Raw genomic sequence first — 19,449 nt, forward strand, 5'->3', positions numbered from 1 at the left:
CCCGGAGGACACGACGTCCACAATTTCCAAAAACAATTTGAAATGTGGACTCGTTGGACCACAGAACACTTTTCCACTTCGCATCAGTCCATCTTAGATGAGCTCGGGCCCAGAGAAGCTGGCGGCGTTTCTGGGTGTTGTTGATAAATGGCTTTTTCTTTGCATAGTAGAGTTTCAAGTTGCACTTACGGATGTAGCGCTGAACTCTAGTTACTCACATTGGTTTTTTGAAGTGTTCCTGAGCCAATGTGGTGATATCCTTTACACATTGATGTTGGTTTTTGATGCAATGCCGCCTGAGGTATCGAAAGTCACGGGCATTCAATGTTGGTTTTCGGCCTTGCCACTTACATGCAGTGATTCCTCCAGATTCTCTGAACCTTTTGATGATATTACGGACCGTAGATGATGAAATCCCTAAATTTCTTGCAATTCTACATTGAGGAACATTGTCCTTAAACTGTTTGACTATTTTCTCACGCACTTGTTCACAAAAAGGTGAACCTCACCCCATCTTTCCTTGTGAATGACTGCGCAATTCAGGGAAGCTCCTTTTATACCCAATCATGGCACCCACCTGTTCCCAATTAGCCTGTTCACCTGTGGGATGTTCCAAACAGGTGTTTGATGAGGATTCCTCAACTTTCTCAGTTTTTTTTGCCATCTGTCCCAGCTTTTTTGGAACGTGTTGCAGCCATAAAATTCTAAGTTAATGATTATTTACTAAAGACAATCAAGTTTATCAGTTTGAACATTAAATATCTTGTCTTTGTAGTGTATTCAATTAAATATAGGTTGAACATGATTTGCAAATCATTGTATTCTGTTTTTATTTATGTTTAACACAACATCCCAACTTCATTGGAATTGGGGTTGTACGTTTGAAACTAGGGATTAAACTGTTTGTGGTATACTGATAAACCATGATAACATTTCAAATAAATAGTATTCACGTTTCAAATGTTAACTATGGTTACTGTAGTATTAAACATAATTTGTTGTACTATGTGTGCAACCTCTTTAAGAGGTGAGAGAGGAAGAGAGTGCCAGAGACCGAGAAGAGTGATATTTAAAAAAAAAATAATAAGAATAAATAAAAAATTCTAATACCTGCACGGAAACATTATAGAAGATGGATCCAAGAAGAAAAACACAACCACAGTCTACAAGCCTTTTGGCAGTATCGTGATAATACTGATGAATGTGATCATTTTGGTCACAATAATTGCAATCTAAGTATTCATATCGTTTGAGTTGTTTTCAACACGTCAATAGTTTCAAAGCCTTGTTCAGGCTATGAACACCCATGACATAAAATACATGCATTATTGTGTCGGGGGGGGATTTACATGCACAAGGAGAATGAGTGTCATTACCACGTCCACAGTGCTGAACACGTGACAGTAATGGTGGTTCGTCTGCAAGTCCTTGGTAATGTAGGCAAATGTGCACAAGTCTTCTGGGTCCTGGGCTGCACATGAAATGTTACGGATCTCATGCTCGGCGATGATATTCTGCAAAAAGACGAGAAAGAGGTCAGACGATCATGAAATATCAAACTCTGAAACGACTTCTGAGTTTCATATTCTAGTTCCATTATGTAATAATGAAATTGTCACACAGCAGCTGCAAGTGGAACAAAAAGGCTCAGAGAACACTGACAAACTTGCACAGCACATTTATAATTCAAGAAAAAAAAAGCCATCTTTTGGGGCAGGCAGAAAGGCAGAAAATACAGTAAAAGCGGCATAAAAGGGTCATCACTCTTTTTAATCAAGTTGCGTGTGTTTAGGCCAGAAAGTTTCATTACAGCTTGAACATATTACAAAGGCTCCAGCCAATGGTCGGTTAACGAGTAGTTTTGGCACTAGCATGAGAAGTAACCCTACACCAGTAGGTGTCAGTAGTAGACCTATTTCTATTCAACAAAGCACTGAAAGCCACAGATACGCACCAAAAGCACAACATTGACTCAAGCTTAAAAGTGACTTTTCAGCATAACTAATTAGCACAACTGACCTTGTTGGCTGCATCAATGAACTTCACACCCTTGTATGTGATGGAGAGGACAATCGTCGGGACTTTTCTCATTTGTTCTGTTGACCTCTGGAAAAAATAACAAAAAAAACATACAGTAATAAGGACATTAAGGCAAGTCATACTGCTGTGCTAAAATGGAGCGCATGTTGCTTTTTGCACCAAGATTACAATACAAAATTGGTACTGACCCGCATTTTGGCACAGGCATCCTGGGTGGACTCAGTGCCCCGTAGCTCCTTGATAAGCATAGAACCCAGGTACTGTAAAGAAATACGCCAACTGTGGTTTGATGCATTCACCAAAAACTCAACGCAAGCAGCTTTGTTAACAGAGACAATAGCTCACACTGGCTTCATAAGCACAGGATTCAAAGATGAGCTTCTCAGGCTGGTGATGCCAGTTCTGGACCGGAGCATATGGAGCTGCCAGACTAGGTGGCCGAAGAATCAGACGGGATTCCCGGTGGCGCTCCTCATGCTGCTCCTGGAGAAATACAACAAGACTTTAGCAGGTGCTTCTTACTAGAGAGCCTACTGGAGAAGAAAGATGTGGATAAACGCACATGGGATCTGCGGCGTTCATTGCGATGTCTTTGGGTGATGTCATAGTCATTATCTGGCACTTTCTTCCTCACTGCTTCCCCGCCTGGAAGCAGCGGATCCATGGATTGACTTGTGGCGGATTCCATCTGACCAAGTGACAATGAGGAATGTGATGCTGGGAGGTCTTGGCACTGCAGACAATCAGATATAGTTTGTTGATGAATTTGATGCCTGAAACACATTCCAAAAAAGCTGGAACAGGATCAACAAAAGCCTGGGAAAAGTTGAGGAATGCTAAAACAAAAAACACCTGTTTGGAACATTCCACAGGTGAACAGGTTAATTGGAAACCGGTAAGTGTCATGCTTGGGTATAAGACATTCACACCTAGGGGCAATTTAGAGACTTCAATTAACCTACCATGCATGTTTTTGGGATGTGGGAGGAAACCGGAGTACCTGGAGAAATCCCACACAGGCACAAGGAGAACGTGCAAACTCCACACAGGCTGGGCCGGGATTTGAAACCCGGTCCACAGAACTGTGAGGCAGTACAATTGCAAGGAATTCAGGAATTTCATCATCTACAGTCAATATCAACAAATTCAGAGAATCTGGAGAAATCTTTGCGCATCAGCGGCAAGGCCACTTAGGAACACTTCAGTTAACACAGTTCGTCGCTACATTTACAAATGCAAGTTAAAATTCTACCATGCAAAGCGAAAGCCATTTATCAACAACACCCAGAAATGCCGCCAGCTTCTGTGGGCCCGTGCTCATCTTAGATAGACTGACACAAAGTGTAAAAGTGTGCTGTGGTCTGACAAGTGGACATTTCAAATAGTTTTTGGAAATCATGGACATCGTGTCCTCCGGGCCAAACAGGAAAAGGACAATCTGAGTTGTTATAAGCGCAAAGTTCAAAAGCCAGCATCTGTGATGGTATGTGGGTGTGTTAGTGTCCGTGGCATGGGTAACTTTCACACCCATTAATGCTGAAAGTTACATACAGATTTTGGAGCAACATATGCAGCCATCCAAGCAATGTCTTTTTCAGGGACATTCCTGCTTTTTTCAGTAAGACAATGCCAAGCCACATTCTGCATGTGTTACAACAGCGTGGCTTTTCAGTAAAAGAGTGCGAGTACTAGATTGGCTTGCCTGCAGTCCAGACCTTTCTCTCCAATGAAAACATGTGGCACATTATGAAGCGCAAAATATGACAACGGCGACCTGGGACTGTTGAGCAACTGAACTTGTACATCAAGCAAGAATGGGAAAGAATTCCACCTACAAAGTTTCAACAATTAGTGACCTCAGTTCCCAAAGGCTTTTTGAGTGTTGTTAAAAGAAAAGGTGATGTAACACGGTAGTAAACATGCCCCTATCCCCAGCTTTTTGGGAACATGTTGCAGGCATCACATTCAGAATGAGAGAATATTTGCAAATCCCCCCCCCAAAAAAACGATGAAGTTCATCAGTTTGAACATTGAATATCTTGACTTTGTAGTGCATTCAATTGAATATAGGTTGAATAGAACTTGCAATTCATTGTATTCTGTTTTTATCTACATTTTGCACAACGTACCAACTTCATAGGAATTGGGGTTTGTAATAGCATTTCAACTACCTCAATCAAACCAGCCAAGCATGGCTGAACTAAAATAATTCAATTCCTCTATTAAATAGAAGGTTGCAATCACCCTGATCTGAGACAACCGAGGTGGCTTGATCGGAGGCTCTTCATAAGGCCTCTCTGATAATGATGCAATAATGCGCTTCCTGTGACCAAGCAGAGTGATCTTAAGGACCTGGATAAAAGAGAGCAGAAAAGACCATGCAGAATCAGAAAACGCAATTTTCACTTACACTACTCACAGTCCAGGTATGTCATTGTTACTCACATTGACAATCTCCAGTTCCCAAAGGTTCTTGACACAGTCCAGAGAGCGGTAACCGCTGGCCAGGAAGTTCTGGAGGTACTCATTCAGGCCCAAATTCTCCAGCCAGGAAGAGAGGGAACTGCTGCCATCGCAGCCCAGTGCTTTCACCTGCAAGAAGCAAATCATTCCATCATAGCCACAAAAATGACTGGAGGAGGGTTAGCGCTGATGTCGGTGCAGGAAACTGAATGTGGTTCATCGATGCAAAGTTCAGAATTGGTATCTGTGCTTTGTACCTTGGGTAGGGAACGTGCGGCATGCAAGATCTTCTTTCTGTGGCCTGGGTCTATGATCCCAATCTCTCGCAAGTCCTGCTCCTCCATTACATTGCTCCCCTGTAATGCCACACAAAGAAAAGCAGGATGTTAAAAGGAGGACTGTACTATGTTTTATGTCTTAGCATAGACACCACAAAATGCACAAAATGCTAGAGGGATCAACGTGATGAATCGAACAATGCTGACTGCAAAAGCAAAGTAAAATGAAATATTTGCATATATTGTATCATCAGATGATGCCTGAGGTGCATTTGCCAAAATTGAATCACGCAAATGGCTCTTCTCTGTCAGGGAAAGCATGAGGGTGTTGCTGTCGGCGGATAGATTTTTTTGTTTTTTATAACCAAAACAACACTTTGAATTGTTTTCCATTAAGTTTTGTGAATTTCCCATCTATGAATGATACTTAGTTGATGCTACAAACATGCACATAAGTATACAAAAACAATGCGCAATACAGATGTTTGTGTTGAGTTTTAGTAAGTTATACGGAAAATGGTTTACAGCATCCAGTCAGAGACGTAAATATAGTACTGTAAATTAAAACATTGCTTATTTTAGGCCAAGCACAACAAGAGCTGGCACTGCAGGGTTAGTATTGATCACAACTAAATGCTACTCTTGCAGAAAAAAAAATTCAATTCCTTCCTGAGCAAGCTCTTCAAACTCCTCTCTGGGACCTGACCCACCGGCTATAAGATGGGGAGCTGCATCAATAGAACCTTAAATGACACATTTGTGTGCGGGGAGAGGCTGACAGTGTGAAAAGTGAGTCATCTCTGGTTGTACACACTATAACCTTTGAGATCGTGCACCACATTGATGGATAGCACAAAAAGGAGCGATCAATCAATGAGAAAGAGAATGCTCGTGTGTCAATTGGTGTTGATGACTGTGTGGGGTCAATCAAAACAGATATTTAAGAGTCTTGACAAACATCAAACATACAGCAAGCCAGATGGAATAAACTAAGGACTCATCACAATTCTTAGAAGTGAGTAGTTCTGAGCTTGTAGACTACAGTACAATACGCAACAGTTCTGGTTAGGCCGCGTAAGGAGCTACAGATGCCACAATCAAATTATATTGGGATTTAATGTGAGGTAAAGTTGCTCATGCTTTTAAGAAAAACCTTCAGGTTAGCCACATTCATGTTGTTCAGGGAAGATGGGTGATCATCTTGTGATTGTGCCCTTTAAACTTTAAAGATAAACTTTCCCATGGAGTTGGAAGACCAGAAGACATCGCAAGGCATCTTTTGTGCTTTCAGAAGACACAGCTAAACTGACAATGTGAAGCCCATTTTCTCACCAGGGCAAAGCGCTGATTGCATCTGTATTGGCTGGGGGTTGAAATACTTTGGGGAGATCGATAGATAATAGCACTTTCACTGAGCACGGATTGCATTACTGTCCCACTGGAGATTCACTGATACATGGGGTTGAATTTAGTTCAGGTTGACTCCACACTTTTAACCCCAGTTTCATTTTTCTCTCGTGTTTTCTGTGCATTTTGTCAGTTTATTTTTTTATTTATTTTATTTTTATAAATATATATTATATGTATATATTTAAATATAATGTTTTAGTTTATATATGTTTTAATGACCACTAAAAGTTATAAATAATTAATTAAAAACAAGTACACTTATGTAAAGGACTCAATAGGGAATTTTAAGTAAAAAGCTATTTTGCATGTTGGAATGGTGACATGATATTGAAATAACTTATGGGTCCAACAATTTCCAATTTGTCAGTCAAACTCCTTTATAATTAACAAACAATCAATCTATCTATCTATCTAACTACAGTGCCGTGAAAAAGTATTGGCCGCCTCCTCAAATTATTTTCTTTTTGCATAGTTTCCCCATTTTAATGTTTAAGATAATCAAACAAATGTAAATATCAGACAAATATAACCCAAGTGAACTTCAAATGATGTTTTTAAAGGGTCGTTTCATTTATTACGGAAAAGAATTACCTGGCCCTGTGTGAAAAAGTAATGGACCCCTAAACCTAACAACTGGTTAGGCCCTCCTCAGCAGCAACAGCTGAAATGAAACGTTTTCTGTAACTGGTAATGTGTCTTTCACATTTCTGTGGAAATATTTTGGCCCACTCTTCCTTGCAGAATTGCTTTATCCATCCATCCATTTTCTGAGCCGCTTCTCCTCACTAGGGTCGCGGGCGTGCTGGAGCCTATCCCAGCTGTCATCGGGCAGGAGGCGGGGTACACCCTGAACTGGTTGCCTGCCAATCGCAGGGCACATACAAACAAACAACCATTCGCACTCACAGTCATGCCTATGGGCAATTTAGAGTCTCCAATTAATGCATGTTTTTGGGATGTGGGAGGAAACCTGAGTGCCCGGAGAAAACCCACGCAGGCACGGGGAGAACATGCAAACTCCACACAGGCGGGGCCGGGGATTGCCGTCAGGTTTATGTAGGAATGACTCTCTGCAAGCTACTTAACATTTATTTAATGGAAGAAGTAAAAATCAGGAAAGGACAAATGAGACTAGATACTGTACATCTGAGATATTATTGAAACAGCCATAAGATTCCTAAAATTCATGGCGTTAAAAACAAGCAATAAGGTATTTCCCCCCCCCAAAAAAATTGGTAACCAAAGAATAGAATCTGCATGTGTGTAGATGCGATAGTACAGTGGGACCTTTTGCCAAAGGCACATTAATGGGAAGATTTATGGGCACATTTAGTCTCACATGGCAATAAATAGATTGCCATTGCTTTTTAATAAGGCCTTTCACTGTGTCCCTGCTTTAGAATTTTATTTATTTTTTTTTTTTAAAACAACCGCTATTATGGGCTAAGAGGTTGTGGTTTGACCTAACTGGATGAAAATGTAAACACTAACTAGGGACCTTGCTGTACACTTACCAGAGAAAACAGCCTGTTCCTAAACCATTGTAGAACATTTTAGGGATTTTTAGGATCATTCAAGTGAGTCCTTGTGATCTGACCAATCAGCATCCTTTGAAGAGATTGAGGGAGCAGCTATGGGTGTGGTTTCGATGTACCAAAAAAAAAAAAAAAAAAGAGACATCAGTAGACTGCCCCTGAAGAGATCATTTTAGAGGCGGCCATAGTATCAGTACTAGGCAACATTTCTCCACTTGGAGCAAAGCACTTTTGAGAAGAGAAATGTCCTCCTCTTTGCAGCAAACAATCAGGTGTTTCAGGTTCTTCAGACTATGTTTACTCGTATAGTGTATATTAGCTACAGTACATATTGGTAATTGTTGTTGTTCAATGCTCTGCCGTAATGGGCAGGTCCTCCTTCTGCCATCCTCCATCGCTCTCTCTCTTCTGTCATCCTTTTCAGTTCGTCGTATAGTCTTCCTCCCCTGAGGGTTCCCAGCAGTAGCTCTTCTTCCTCTTCCCTGTTTCCCTTCCAGCTTTCCTTTAATGATTGTACAACATTACCTATCTCCCCTTATTATGGGCCCTAGCCACTTTTTCTTAAAATTCTTCTTCCAAGCTTTCAATGTTTTCAACTTCCTGTAGTGCGCTTTCATTTGTTCCCCTCATCTTGCATGGTAATTGTTATCTGAGCAAAAATAACATCTGATAAGAAGGCCAACAAAACAAAAAATGTGTTCATTCAAATCATTAAACCACAATTAGACAATTTAAGAAAGTATAGCTCTTGATTATTTCAGCTTCCTCTCGAAAGCCTAAACAATCCACCAGTTCTAAAATTCATAATTCGTGCTGAAGAGCATGAAAATACTAAACCTTAAGAGTAACTTTGACATATCACTTCAGTTCCATAAGGCTGTTGGTGACATCAAAGGGAGGACAACTAAACTCAGTTAAACAGGAAAAAGGATTAATACGAAATGAATGCAAATCTAAAAGTACACATCAGACTTAAAGTAGACAAGAAGAACACGTAACCATCATCCTTTCCGAAGCCTAACAACTACTGTTATATAACTACTGTTATAGTATACTATTACATATCTAAATATACAGTATGCAAGCATACTAAAAATGCATATGCAACAATAGCTGCAATATGTACTAAATACAATTATTTGGTCATTTGGCTTTTTGATCTATGATTATATCAGACATAGTGTGTCAGTTATTATTTTGTATAAGCTCACTCACAAGACTTATTTTAAGACTGAAAGAAGAAACATGTTAAGGCAGCAGAATCACAGACAATTTGTGCTGAGGTACTGTAAGACAAAACTATTCTGGTGATATCGTGTTTTAATCAAAATGATCCATGGCAGATCCACAGGTAACACAAAGATGCCAGCGCTTGATGTTTTTGATGCTCTGTCTGCCAGTTGACCTGTTACTCATTCTCTCGCTGTCACTGTGCTTTGGGAACTAACAGAATCCTACTCTTGGAGTCACATATTTCATCAAGTCTGTGATAACAGACAACATGATAATGCGCTATGATGATGGATTATGATCCAGAAGGCAGCATTGTAACAGGGTTTCGGTTTGAACTTTAAGTAACTTAATAGGAATGTCTCTGAGTTGACATGGTACAGGCCAAATAAAAAATAAAATGAGAAGAGAGCAACCAAGTTGAAGACATCATTAAGTCATGAGAATATAAAAGAAGAACAGGCACTCACCATGTAGTGAAGGTCATCAAAACCGTTGAGGAGCAGCTTGCTTTCGTACTGCGGCAACCCCACCAGCTCCAGCCAGTCTCCAACAGGCTGCTGCAGCAATCGAACAGAGGCACCTGTCGACAGTGGAACACGCTTCAGGAGCGAGAAACCATTCAGCCGGTAACAGCGGCACGCTGAGGATGAGATGTGACATAACCACATTATCCTTGCCCAGCAGTGCCGAGCACACTGGCAACAGGATGGTGTAAGAGACAGTGTCATCTGCGGGGCAGCGGGAGCCGAACCACAGTCTCCAAAGGCGGACGGAAGTGTTCCCCTTCTTAGGAGCAAAGATGATTGGGAAATTGATGAGAGCTGGTTGACAACCATTTAATTTAGTCTTTGCTATGATACAGAATCAGGAAAATTTGCAAAAAGTTCTTCCACTATGTTTTTGGTTCAGCAGTAGGAAAAGTTCAGGAGCAAGAGACAGCATGTGAGCAACAACGCTCATTCATGATTGACAAAGATCCACCCTGCCTTGCCGAAAACCAGTCGCTCACGGATATCATATAGTAAATAGGGAGGCTGGACAGATTAAGACATATTAGCCTTACATGATTAGAATACGCCAGTCATTCTCCCGTGAATAGTTTTACATTTTGGTTACCTTAAGTATTAAACATATAAAGCCAAATTTAAGGCTTAAATTTGTCATTCATTCTTGTACAAAACCAAGCCCGCTCATGATAATACTTATAAGTCATCAAATAAATCCATCAATGCAAAAGCTCAGAAACAAACAAGACAAATCCAGTCAAAGGTCCAGCCAGCCACTTGCAAATCAGTAAAAGCAGGAAAGAAGAATCCACTCTCATACGAGAATGTCTTCCAGCTAATTTCTACAAGATTCCTGTCGTCTCTTCCCAGAGCTACTGGTACTGATGTTGAAGTAGTGTCTGTATTTTTTCATGGCGGCTGCCTGCAATGTCTCCTTTCCCTCATTACCTACTCTCTCTCTCTCTCTCTCCCTCTCTTTCTCACTCTCACTCAGTCTTGAATGTTGCTCTTCCCACCTCCCCGCCCCTCCCCTTTCTTAAAGCCTGCAGGAGATGACTTTTTGTCAATGGGGGCAACAGCCTCATTTACAAACCCTGGCAACCCTCATCATTATTAGGGTTGAACTCCTCTTGATCTGGGCTATTTCCCCGCCTACCACAACCCTTTTCAATCCCGACAGAAATCAGTTACCAGGCCATGGGGCCAATCAAACACCACAGTTCCCCAGACAAAACCGAAAGGGCGCAAACCTGGCCAAAATCAAGCAGAGAGTCTCTTCTGGTCTGATTTTGGTGAATATGTGAGTACTCGGATAAACACCCTGAGCACACAGTAGAGTGAAGAGAGCAACTTAAAAGGTGTGAGAGAGAGACTGCTAGTGATGTGGCGCCGACTGATTGACTGCAGTGCTCTCATCTCATCATCGAGCCTACAAAGAAAGATGAGCTCACCCCCTGACATATGTAACGCTTAATATTTAAACAGCTCACTGCTTGTACATGGCATAACAAACACGAGGGGTAGAATGCCATACTAGGCTGGAGAATAGTGAATTTTATTGTTTTGTTCAGTAAAATAAAATTGGGCTGTGACAGACCTGACAAATCTGTAAACCAGGGGATAATTTCAATAAAGAAGTAAAACCTGAAGGGCAGATGTATTGCCAGTCCCGAGGCACCATCATTTCCCAGATTAACTCACAAAAAGACACACAAACATGATTTACTGCCATGTAATACAGAGAAAATGAACCTCATGAGCTATTTTCTATTAATTATCCACAGACTAATACAGGTTTACACTTTATCACCTATAACATTTGACTGGCTTCTTAAGAGTAACAATAAATTAGCAAACCGTGCAAAGAGATAATGTGTATGGTGTAGTTGTAATCATCTTAGTCTACTTGAGCTACTTTAGTTTGTCTTGTAATGCCTTTTTGTTACTCAAGAGGCAACAGTGAGGTACTGGACATCCATCCATCCATTTTCTTCACTGCTTATCTTCATTGGGGTTGCAGGCTGCTGGAGCCTATCCCAGCTATCTTCAGGCGGGAGGCGGGGTACAACCTGAACTGGACACCAGCCAATCGTAGGGCACATAGAAACAAACAACCATTCGCACCCACAATTTAGAGTCTTCAATCAACCTACCACGCATGTTTTTGGGATGTGGGAGGAAACCGGAGTGCCCAGAGAAAACCAACTCACGCACAGGGAGAACATGCAAACTCCACACAGGCGGGGCCGGGATTTGAACCCCAGTCCCCAGAACTGTGAGGCGGATGTGCTAATCAGTCGCCCACCGTTCCACAGGTACTGGACATGTACTGTAAATCAGCTACAGCTGAAACAGGACAAACATTTCCGTATCGTTTGGGCATCCTCCACTCTCACCTCGTGCTAAGCAAGTTAGCGGTTGCTTTCCTCTTCCTAAAGTAATGCCAACTTTACTGCTGACAAAACTATATGTGAGTTGCATACCGCACTACCTTGACTTACAAGTTCCCTAACTTAACGTTTTTCAAGATACAAGCCGTCACTTGGTTGATTTTTTTTGCTTTGTATTGCTAGCAAATATCTGACTTACAAGTCAGTTTCAGTCGGTCTACCACTAGATGCAGAAGCCAACTTCACAACATCCGACCACCGTCAGTTGTCACAGTGAAAGTACAGGCCTCTGTTGTGTTTCGCTGTCGGATTTTTTTGTTGGTTTTTTTTTGTGCAGGAATTTTGCCAAATTTCTTTTTTCCAACATGGGTCCTAAAAACGGGAGTGCTGAGAAGTCGTGGATGATGTCCATTCAATCAAAGTTTTCAATTATATTAATTAATTATTTTAATTATAAAATTAAACATGAGTGAGGTGTATTTAGAGTTTTTTTTAACCATTTATTTATTACTATTCAAAGCACCCATCTACAACATATATATATTTTTTCGAAATAAGATGTCACTACACAGCCACCAAAGATGACAATAGACGGCATTTAGGCTTCGTTGACGTTGAATGCAAAAACAGTGTCAAACCATCAAAACAATTTTATTTTCTTAATGTGACCAAATGCATTCGACAAAATTACAGCCTAATTACTACAGACTGTAGTAATACTGTAGGTGGTTGGTTTGGTAACCATAAACCACTTTAATTCGGTCATTTCAGTATTAAATACCGCCCAAAATAGGATAGACACTCAGCAAAATACGTATATTAAAAGTAAAATAATCAAGCAATGACAAAAACAGAAGATTAACAATTTCATTTTAAATCCTACTCCGTTTACAATCCAGTTGCTACAGCCCATTTTAAAACGTTAATGTTGAGGCGCTATAAGACTTCTGTGGAGGATACATGAAAGGTCCATCAATTTAAGATAGCCTGTGGAACCTCCTCGAAACTTGATCATTTCACACTGATGTTTGTTTAAGACAATTGAGACGCTGCTTAATATGTCGCATGAGAATCAGAATCATCTTTATTTGCCAAGTATGTCCAAAACACACAAGGAATTTGTCTCCGGTAGTTGGAGCCGCTCTAGTACAACAGACAGTCAATTTACAGAACACTTTGGAGACATAAAGACATTGACAAAAAACAACAACAAACAACAATTGTGCAAAAAGATGCAGAGTCCTCAGTTCGAATGGCTAATGACGCAATAGTCCGGTGCAATGACCATTGTGCAAAGGGCACTGAGACTTCAAGGAGTGTATGCGGTTTAAAGTGACGAGTACTGCGATAATCTGGGACAATGGTTGTGCAAATGTTACAGATACTCCTCAATCAGTGTGCAAATGAAGCAGATACTACTCTGGCATGAGTGGCCACTATATGCAAATAGTGCAGCACGGCGAGACAACTACAGTGAGTGCACGAGTAATACATAATACAGAATACAGAAATGTGACAACGAACTCAAGTCAAAAAATTGCCAGCTTGTTGTAATGGAATTGTAAGTTAGCTGTTCAAGAAGTTGATTGCAAGAGGGAAGAAGCTGTTGGAATGTCTACTAGTTCTAGTTTGCATTGAGAGCAACTTCAGGGTCGTTTTCAATGTATCGAGGAGCAAGGCGCTATGAACGTGGCAAATAAGAGACTTGAGAGCCACGCCTAGTTGGACCATTGGTAAAATCACAAGATTCCCAAACAGGTACAGGACCTAATCAAATGTTCTTTTTTATCAGCAGCAGTGGGAAAATGCTAACAAAATACAAGGTCTCATTCAGCTTATCGTGGTAAACAAGTCAAGGCATGACATCAGTCCTACCAGGACTGACCAATCAGAGAGGAGGGTATTGTCCCAAATAGTGTTGCACCAAGTACCGATACCAGTACTGAACCGAGGTATTTTGATGTCAAAAATAGCACTGTACCGTTTTTTTTTTTTTTTAAAGTACCGGAGTTTAAAAACAAAAAACAAAAACGCAACAGCGCTCCAATTGTGTCATAGAGGCCAGTACACAAAAACCTGCCGACAAGAGAAATGCCTTTAAGTGTGGACGGGGTTTTATGTGTCTCAGTGTGTGCCTGCGCGACCATGTGCGAGCTGGCGGGAGGAGCAAATGCCAAGCCGCCGAGCTGCTGCAGAGTGCAGCCTCCACTTCCTCATGAAGAAACAAAATGCAAGACGGATCATTTGGAACTTTCCGCGACTACTCGCTCTTAGCGATGCTCGTAGATATACAGTATTAGCACGCGTTGGCAGACAAATCCGGAAATTGGGGAGTTGGAGAAAAATAAAAATCCGCCCGAATGCAAATGGGTAACCCACTTAACCTTCCAAGTGGAGCAAAAAGCTCTCTACGCAATGAATGACAGCAACAGCAGCCACTGAGTGGGTGCAAATGTATTGTTTATAATGGAACAAATCAAATGGAGTCAATTACAAGAATACTACATACTAAAAGCTTATATCAGTTATAAGTATATACAATAAATTAACATAAATAAAAAAAATAGACCACCCTCGTTTCTTTAGTTTCTTGTACATTTTTAATGCCCGGTACAACTAAGGGTACATTTGTTTGGACAAATATAATGACAAGAAAAATAGCTCATGAGATTTTAAGAGCTGATATCTAGCCATTTTCCATTGTTTTGTTGATATTAACCAAAATCAAATTTAATTATGCAATTATGTATTCTTCAGGTAATATACATTTAGTGGTACAAGGCATTAAAATTAATAAGAAATTGAAGAAACATGGGTGGGCTAACAATTTTTTGCATGAATGTATATATCATACATAATGTATATAGATACCAGTGATGCCGGTAACAAAAAATCTGCCATTTTGAGTAACAAGCAAAGTAACGCGTTACTTTTCCCGGTTAAGTCATTAGAATACTTTCTCAATCCAACAATAGTTACTTTTGCACGATCAATGTCTCTCATCAAACAGTAATTTGTAGCTGGTGATTCAAACAAAGAGCAGTCCAAGTGTGCAGAAGCATTTAACCAAGACCGCCCTTTTTTATTATTATTTTTTTCATTATTTTTTATTATTTTTATTATTATTATTTTTCTTTTTTTTCTTTCCAACGAATCGAAGAAAGCGATTGGGAAGTGATTGTTGATTCTACAATGCACAGTGACGGTGCAGTACCATAAAAGTGCAAAGAAATTCACAATTTCACTGTCGCCACACTATTTTTGTTATTTTCCTTAGTAAAAAGTGTATTTGATTGTTGTTACTTTTTATTTACACATTACGAATAGTGTTACTGGTGTGTTAAACGCGCAATGCATTGTGGGTTAATTATTCATACGAGTGTGTGTTCATCAATCGGTAATGGAGGGTAAGGACTGACAATTCTTAGCTTAAATAATATTTACAATCAACTTTATCTGTGAGCTGCTTGAACGCGCTGAAAGGCTGATGTCACGTAGTAAGAAAAATAAGAGAAAATTTAACACTTTTAAGTGCGCCTTATAGTCATGAAAATACGGTATCAAATCAAGTAATCAGCAAAGTAACTAAGTTACTTTTAAGCTCAAGTAATCAGTAAAATAACTAAGTTACTTTTTCAAGGTAACTGGCAACGCTGATAGATACACACTTATGCATACACAAACATTTGTTTTATATATATATATATATATAATGGGCTAACTCCTTTATTATATTATTTTCAAGATTATCCTAATATTTTGAATTAATACAAATACATACAAAAGTATTTGAAGTTGTTTTGGCAGTTTTCATTCCATTGCTTTTACTGATTTCGATTTGTGTCGTGGTATCATTTCAGAACCAGTATCAAGGTAGTTTATGCAGGTATCGTATCAGTCAGAATGTTGGTATCGTGGCACCACTAGTCCCAAACAACATCGTTTCATGGACTGTGTAGGAGTAGCTCACAGCTCAGCTCACTGTATTTCAGTATTCTCATGAGGAAGGCTAAAATATGTATTTGTGATGGACTTTTTGAAAATAGATTATTTTGTGACCTGAATTTGCTCGATCTCTCATGTCTGTCTGTCTGTTGAATTTTTCGGCTCCCAAGACTTTTTTATTTGAGAAGAAACTTAAGCCCGGTACACACAAAGACAATCGGGCTGTTTTTTTCCCCCAACTCTGGCCCTTCCTGACCAAGCACGTCAAACACCACACAATCTTATGCCTTATAAGATTATTCTTTAAGATTGTCCTTAGGTCTGAGGTGTGTTAAGAGTAGAATTGTACCATTTTATAGTCAAAAACAGGTCGGGGCAAACAATCTTACATCATGAACGCTTTCAATATTTACGACCAAAACTCTTCATGTGTCTGCGGAAAGCCGATGTCTCCCGAGTCATGATGCCGAGAATTCTGACGTGAAACGGAATGTAGCCAATCAAAGAAGCGCTCTATACTGACAAACATGGAAATGACTGTAAATGAAAACAAAATTTAATTAAAAAAAACATCTTACGCGATGTCATTTTTTGTATAAAAGTAGGTTCCCCAGACGGCAAGAAGTATTTTCTAAAGCAAATGTTTTTATTTTTCTACATCACTTCCGCCACCATTCCATTCAGCATCACTCGGCAAAAATTGGCACAAACCCGGAAGTGTCTGTCCGTCTTCGTTTTTGTGAGATCACGTGTGATCCCGCGAGATTTCGAGATTGGTGACGGAACAGAATTTTTATGCGTGCGGTGTTACGGTATGTGTTTAGATTATCAGAACACACCTCACACAATACAACCAAAACAGTTAAATGTTTGATTTTTTTTTTTTTGTCTTTAACTGTGGGGAAGCTACTGAAAGTGCGGAAAGCGTGGCAAAAAAGGCAACAGTGAAGATTCAGGTCAGCGAAAGGGTAGTGACTTGTTTTAAATAAGTTCAGTAAAAATTGTTTATTTCTTTAGATTCTATTTTATTATGTTATTACTAGGCTTTACACGATCAGGATTTTTGGAGCCGATCACCGATCAGCGAGTTAAAAAAAAACGATAACCGATCACCGATCCAATCACATGATGGGGGAATGTGTCTATTTAAATGACCTGTTCATTTACTGTATATACTTGTGTACTTAATGGCTCAAAAAATTATATTTACAATAAATAATGTATCTTTGTTCCTCTATTTATGCCAGTGAGACATAGTGACAGACAGAACAAATGAATGATCTTCTATTAGATGGCAGGAAGTAAATACAGTAATTAATGTATCCACTTTTTGTGACATTTTTGTTTGTTGGTGTGCCATGAGATTTTTCAATTGTAAAATATGTTCCTTGGCTCCATAAATCACTGCTCTAGTCAGGTCATGTATTCTAATCAGTCAGGTCAAACCAACATTACAACATGACAGAAATAATGGGTGCTAACTTACTGTAATTAAATTACTTTATTGTTAATTAAATTACTTCACCCACACCGAAACTTTAGAGCATGATTTGACAGAACGGCGGCATGTTTACGTACAACCGTTTGTGCTAGCACTAGCTTGGTAGGCTACATAACGATTTTGTTGCCTGCTTGCAAGCTGTATCGCATTAAAAGTACGTGAACATACCTGAAGCAAGCCTTAAACGAACGTCCTGTCCTGAGCGCCGGTGACCACCAACACATGTTTTTCCCCATTTTGTTCTTACAAACACACGGCGCGATCCATCATTGTTGTCTTCGCCATGGTAACGAGTATATCCGGTTGCGTTTGCGTTGACATGATGAAGCCCAGTGATCGGAAAAAACGGGATGCGGTGGTATCGGAATACAAGATTTTATTGCAGTAGTCTGACATAGTGCAATCGTGAAAGAGCACATTTGTCTTGTAGTCTGATTCAGGGGCATTACGTGTTGTCTGTTCCACACCAGCGACGTTTTTTTTTTTTATTTTTTTAAATAATTTTATTGCCTGTCAGATATTTACAGGACTATGCCAAAAAACACGCGACAAGGCTAAAAATAAACTAGCTTTTGGATTCAAATATACTGTGCCCGATGGCGACGCGGAGTAAATGTCTTTTGCGGAGCCAATCAATGACGTCATTGATCGGATCGGCGAATTATGACATTAAAGCTGATCAGCCGATCAGCATGAAATGCTAATTATCGTCCGATACCGATAAGCCCGATGAAATCGGTGTAATGTCGAGTTATTACTGTATATTTTTATACAGTACAATACACTTGTAAGGCAAGGTACCACTGTACAGCTCTTTGTGCCAACTGTCATGGTCTGTGTTTTGGTTTGGGTTGTGGTTAGTTTTGTTTCATGTTTTCCTGTGTTCCATGTTCATGTCGTGTGCTCATTTAGTTATTGTGTCCACCTGTTCTCATCTACCTTCTACCTTGTGTCAACCAATCAGCTCCCTCTAGCCGCTCGTGTCTTGTCCAGGTGTTCCTCGTCAATCTGATTGTATTTAGTTCCCTGGTTTCTTTCAGTTCTTGTCGGTTCAGTGTCATTGCCCCGTCTTAGTTACCAGTCATGTTTTGTTTCCAGTTTCAGGTTTATTCAAGTGTTTCTTTGTTACTTTGGTTATCTGTTGTGGGACTTTGTTTAGTTTGCTTTATCCATGTTCCTTGTTTGCCTTTTTTTTTTGGAAATTAAATATAATTTTTTGAGACTCATGCACTCCTGCCTTGCCTCCCCCTGCTTTCCCGCACTTGGGTCCTCCTCGTTTTTGCCGTGCCTTCCACTCCTTCGAAAACCCTAACCGTGCATGTACCGTGCATGTACCGATGCACTCCAATTTATTCAACCACCCATGTAAATTACATTCATTTTCAAAACATACAAATCAATAGTTTTTAAGTTTGTAAACCTTGTAAGTAAACAGAATTTGTCGCAGGGGTTGAATAATTGAGTTCCCTTGGTAAAGGTATTGGTCGTACTGTACCTGGCGTAGTGTATTGCTGATCTCTGGAAAAGTCAATGCCAGCACCAATCAGCGTCATGATCTTCTCGATCTGAGGGCACAAGAGAGCGATTAGGACATGGAGGATCTATCACAATTTCTCCACCTCCAACACCCACCAGAAATGACAAAAAGATGCCCACATGCCACAAACAAAATTCCCCTTGAAAAGTAAATACAAGCCTCTTTTTATTCTTGGCCAGTAACTTAGAGTACTTTTATCGCATTGACTGTAGTTTCCTTTCTGCTGAGAAGATAAATGACATGTATCCAGTACTTACACGATTAAAAAAAAAGGCACTGAAGTTCTAAAGACAGAAAGAAATACGACAGAAAAAAAGAAACCCTAGACCAGCATAAGCCCTTGCGGTATGTCCATGCATCGCTGCACAATGCATGTCATCTCTCCCAGTCCAAGCATGATCACTATCCAATGGTCCTTGGAGCTTCATTAAGTGACACTTGTTTACTACTTAATGAAAAGCCCACTATTCTGAGTCCACCCATTTCAACTTCTTTGCTCCTCTGTCAAAATAAAGTGTAATATATAAACTTTGCTTGTAGGTAAAACAAGATGGTGGACATCATTCTTGTTGGAAACCACTAAGTTAGCCAAATGTAATTGATTACAATAA

At 40.0% G+C, this 19,449-nt stretch overlaps 1 protein-coding gene across 9 annotated transcripts in view; it reads right to left on the reverse strand.

The window, feature by feature from the left end:
* The window catches only part of LOC133488194 (ankyrin repeat and SAM domain-containing protein 1A-like), a 100,742-nt gene that overhangs the window by 6,205 nt on the left and 75,088 nt on the right, over window positions 1-19,449 (reverse strand). For 7 of the 9 annotated variants that reach the window (XM_061795806.1, XM_061795813.1, XM_061795799.1 and 4 more), the window contains 10 exons: window positions 18,797-18,866; window positions 9,427-9,599; window positions 4,761-4,859; window positions 4,486-4,632; window positions 4,285-4,392; window positions 2,603-2,773; window positions 2,386-2,523; window positions 2,229-2,300; window positions 2,020-2,106; window positions 1,377-1,514 (listed from right to left, as the gene is read on the reverse strand). In XM_061795806.1, coding sequence (XP_061651790.1) covers window positions 1,377-1,514; window positions 2,020-2,106; window positions 2,229-2,300; window positions 2,386-2,523; window positions 2,603-2,773; window positions 4,285-4,392; window positions 4,486-4,632; window positions 4,761-4,859; window positions 9,427-9,599; window positions 18,797-18,866 — 1,203 coding nt within the window. The remainder of the gene's footprint in view (window positions 1-1,376; window positions 1,515-2,019; window positions 2,107-2,228; window positions 2,301-2,385; window positions 2,524-2,602; window positions 2,774-4,284; window positions 4,393-4,485; window positions 4,633-4,760; window positions 4,860-9,426; window positions 9,600-18,796; window positions 18,867-19,449) is intronic. The other 2 variants (XM_061795830.1, XM_061795846.1) reach the window with 1 other exon arrangement.

This window comes from Phyllopteryx taeniolatus, chromosome 1 (assembly GCF_024500385.1).
Source record: "Phyllopteryx taeniolatus isolate TA_2022b chromosome 1, UOR_Ptae_1.2, whole genome shotgun sequence".
NCBI lineage: Eukaryota > Metazoa > Chordata > Actinopteri > Syngnathiformes > Syngnathidae > Phyllopteryx > Phyllopteryx taeniolatus.